Here is a 3,118-nt window from a genome sequence, read left to right as displayed (position 1 = left end):
AGCGCCCCGCGGGCACCGCGAGGGCACCGGGGCCGGTCTGTGGGGGAGCACCCCCACTTCAGGTTTGGGGTCCCTTGGCATCCCCAGGGTCAACGCCACGGTGCAGACTGCACAGCCTGGGGGTCTCACAGCCCTGTGAGCGCAGCTCCCCACTCCCGCCTCCTGCAGGAGTCACACATCCCTGTGACAGCGATTCCCCAGGATCCTGCATCCCTGGGATCCACAATTCCCCAGGATCCACATTTCCCTGTGACCCCACTGTCCCACGGTGCTCCCACACATCCTGGGGGTCACTCATCCCTGTGACAACTCCCCAGGATCCTGCATCCCTGGGATCCACATTTCCCTGTGACCTCAAAGTGCCCCCACACATCCTGGGGGTCACACATCCCTGTGACAACTCCCCAGGGATCCCAGGGATGCAGGATCCACATTTCCCTGTGACCTCAAAGTGCCCCCACACATCCTGGGGGTCACACATCCCTGTGACAACTCCCCAGAATCCCCCTGCATCCCTGGGATCCACATTTCCCTGTGACCCCACTATCCCAGGGTTCCCCTCACACATCCTGGGGGTCACTCATCCCTGTGTCCCCTCTCCATGACCCTCCATCTCTAGGGTCCCCCACATTCGGGTGTCATGTATCCCTGTGCCCCAAAACCTCACCTCTCCAGGACCCTCACTCCCTGCAGTTCCCAGTTCCAGGGCCCCCAAACTGCTGCGATCCCAGCTCCCTGCACCCACAGTGTCTCACTCTCAGGGGTCCCAAATCCCTGTGATCCCAGCTCCCTGCAGTCCCCAATTCCAAGGCCCCCAAATCCCTGTGATCCAAGCTCCCTGCACCCACAGTGTCCCACCCTCAGGGACCCCAAAATCTCTGCGATCCCAGCTCCCTGCATTTCCCAATTCCAAGGCCCCCAAATCCCTGTGATCCCAGCTCCCTGCAGTCCCCAATTCCAAGGCCCCCAAATCCCTGTGATCCCAGCTCCCTGCACCCACAGTGTCACCCCCTCAGGGGTCCCACATCCCTGGGGTCACCCCGTGGGGGTCCCTGGGGTGCAGCCAGGCCGTGTCCCCTGCCCAGCCCCCTCCTCACCAGCAGCGGGATTTATCCCATCCCCGGGGCCTGTCACATTCCAATGGGGTTTGTCCCGGGACAAACCCCTGCCCCCCACCTGGAAGCTCACTGCAGTGCAGGGGGAGGGTTCCCTACCCTCAGGGGAGGCTTTTGTGTCACCAGATAAAGCCGGGGACAGTGCCAGCCACTGTGGCACTTGGCCACTTAACAGCCCCGTGCAAACACCAGCCAATTAATTAATTAACCAGCCCAACCCCCCACGGGGGCCAGGAGAGCCTTGGCCCAGGGCGGTGGGGGAGGTCTCAGGAGCTCGGCATGGTTTTGGTTATTTATTCCCGACAATGGTATAAAAAGTCCCGTGTTAGAAAGCTGTACAAAGGGGGTGCTGGGGGCTCCCTCCGACACCCAGCGGAGGGGAGGGATGGGGAAGGGCCAGGGGATGAAGGAAGGGGTAGGGGTGCAGCACAGGGAGGAGTGGGGTGTTTCTCATAACCCCTCTCCCCTGTGTGCAGGGCATCTCCAGCCTGTCTGTGCTCCCTGGCCACTGACACTGGGGTCACCTGGCCACCCCCACGTCCCCGCCTGCAGGACACATTCCAGTTCCAGCCCACCACGGGGAAAGCCCCGAGGGTGTAGGGCGAGCTCAGCTGCGGGGCAGGGGTGCCAGCCCCCTGCCCCTCTCCAGTCTGGGGCACCTCAGCCCCTCCAGCTCCAGGCTCCCGCTCGGCCTCTGGCTGCCAGGAGCATCCTGGAAGGGCCAGGGAAGCCTGAAAGCTCCAGCTGCTCCGATGGCTTTGGGCCCTCCAGCCCCATAATACTGACAAATCCTTGCCTTGCCCAGATGTGCGCAGGGCAGGGCACGCGGGGCAGATGTGCGGGGACCACGGGGGTCCCCAATGGCCACAGCCTCGGTGGGTCCGGGCACGAGGGGCACCTCAGAGCCCCTGTGGCACCAGGAGGGGCAGGAGGAGGCTGATAAAGGTGAAGGGGCGGCTGCTGCTGCGCATGGCCGAGTTCTGCCCCACGCTCCTCAGCACGTGTGCAGCTGCATCGTCTGTGGGGGGAAAAGAGAGGAGCCATCAGCACCCAGCAGCCCCAAAAGACAAGCTGTACCCCAAAAGACAAGCTGTACCCCAAACCAGCAGCACATCACCCCTGCAGAGGGTTGCCACCAGCTTTGGTACCTCAGCCAGCTCCAGAGCCCCCCAAGAGGGGCAGACGAGCCCCAGTGCGCCCAGCAAACCCCTGGGTGGCTGTGTTTAGGCCAGTGCCCCCACAGGCTCAGCCTGGTGCCCCCAAGAACACCCTGCCATCCCAGAAGGGAACCCACCCTCAGCCCCCAACCCACCTGCCTGGATCCTCCCCTTCTGCGTCGAGGCCGGGGCAGGCGGTGCCAGAGCTGCGATGGGGAATCCCTGCAGCACCTCCCAGCCCCCCCCGCAGCCCCCCAGCACTCACAGATGTAGTAGTAGCTGTGTCCCTCCCTGAACTCCTTGCCCAGCGTGAAGGGAGTGAAGCGCTGGAACTTCTCTGAGAACTTCTCGGGGCCGTGCAGGGCGCTGGGCTTGTCGCACTCCCAGCGGATCTGCTCCTTGGAGCGGGGCTTGCAGGCCTGGTACTCCTCCAGCTCCACCAGGTAGAGCGTGTAGCGCTCCATGGCCCGGGGGTCCACGCTGCCCTCCTCGTAGTGAGGGCAGATAATGTCCAGGTAATCATTGAGACGAACCTCCACCGTGTAGTCACTCCACAGAAACCTGCGGCAGGAGGGGGCGGCACGGGGGTCAGAGCTGGGTTAGGGGCTTTACTTGCACCCCCAAATCCCCCATACCCAGGGGGGGCCAGCAGCCTGGCCACGGCAGCGCTGCCTGGGGGCACCTTTGGGTCCACCCTTCCCTGTGCTGAGTCTTGCAGCACCTGGAATAGCTTCCAAAGGGCAGCGCCCCCTTCACTCTCCCTCCGGCTGGGCCCCCCGGCAGTGAGAGGTGAGCGCACCCCAATTCCCAGCGCTCCCCAAGGGCCGCGGAGCAGGGAGGGGAGCC

At 64.0% G+C, this 3,118-nt stretch overlaps 1 protein-coding gene across 1 annotated transcript in view; it reads right to left on the bottom strand.

Annotated features, from left to right (window-relative positions):
- Positions 1-1,394: 1,394 nt before the first annotated feature.
- EFNA1 (ephrin A1) overlaps positions 1,395-3,118 on the bottom strand; it is a 5,812-nt gene continuing 4,088 nt past the window's right edge. The window contains exons 2-4 of the mRNA XM_031064334.1: positions 2,538-2,866; positions 2,428-2,478; positions 1,395-2,133 (exon numbers count right to left, since the gene is read on the bottom strand). Of these exons, the coding sequence (XP_030920194.1) occupies positions 2,015-2,133; positions 2,428-2,478; positions 2,538-2,866 (499 nt within the window). The 3' untranslated portion in view covers positions 1,395-2,014. The remainder of the gene's footprint in view (positions 2,134-2,427; positions 2,479-2,537; positions 2,867-3,118) is intronic.

This window comes from Geospiza fortis, unplaced genomic scaffold (genome assembly GCF_000277835.1).
Source record: "Geospiza fortis unplaced genomic scaffold, GeoFor_1.0 scaffold313, whole genome shotgun sequence".
Classification (NCBI taxonomy): Eukaryota; Metazoa; Chordata; class Aves; order Passeriformes; family Thraupidae; genus Geospiza; species Geospiza fortis.
This window is presented reverse-complemented; position numbering and strand designations above follow the sequence as displayed.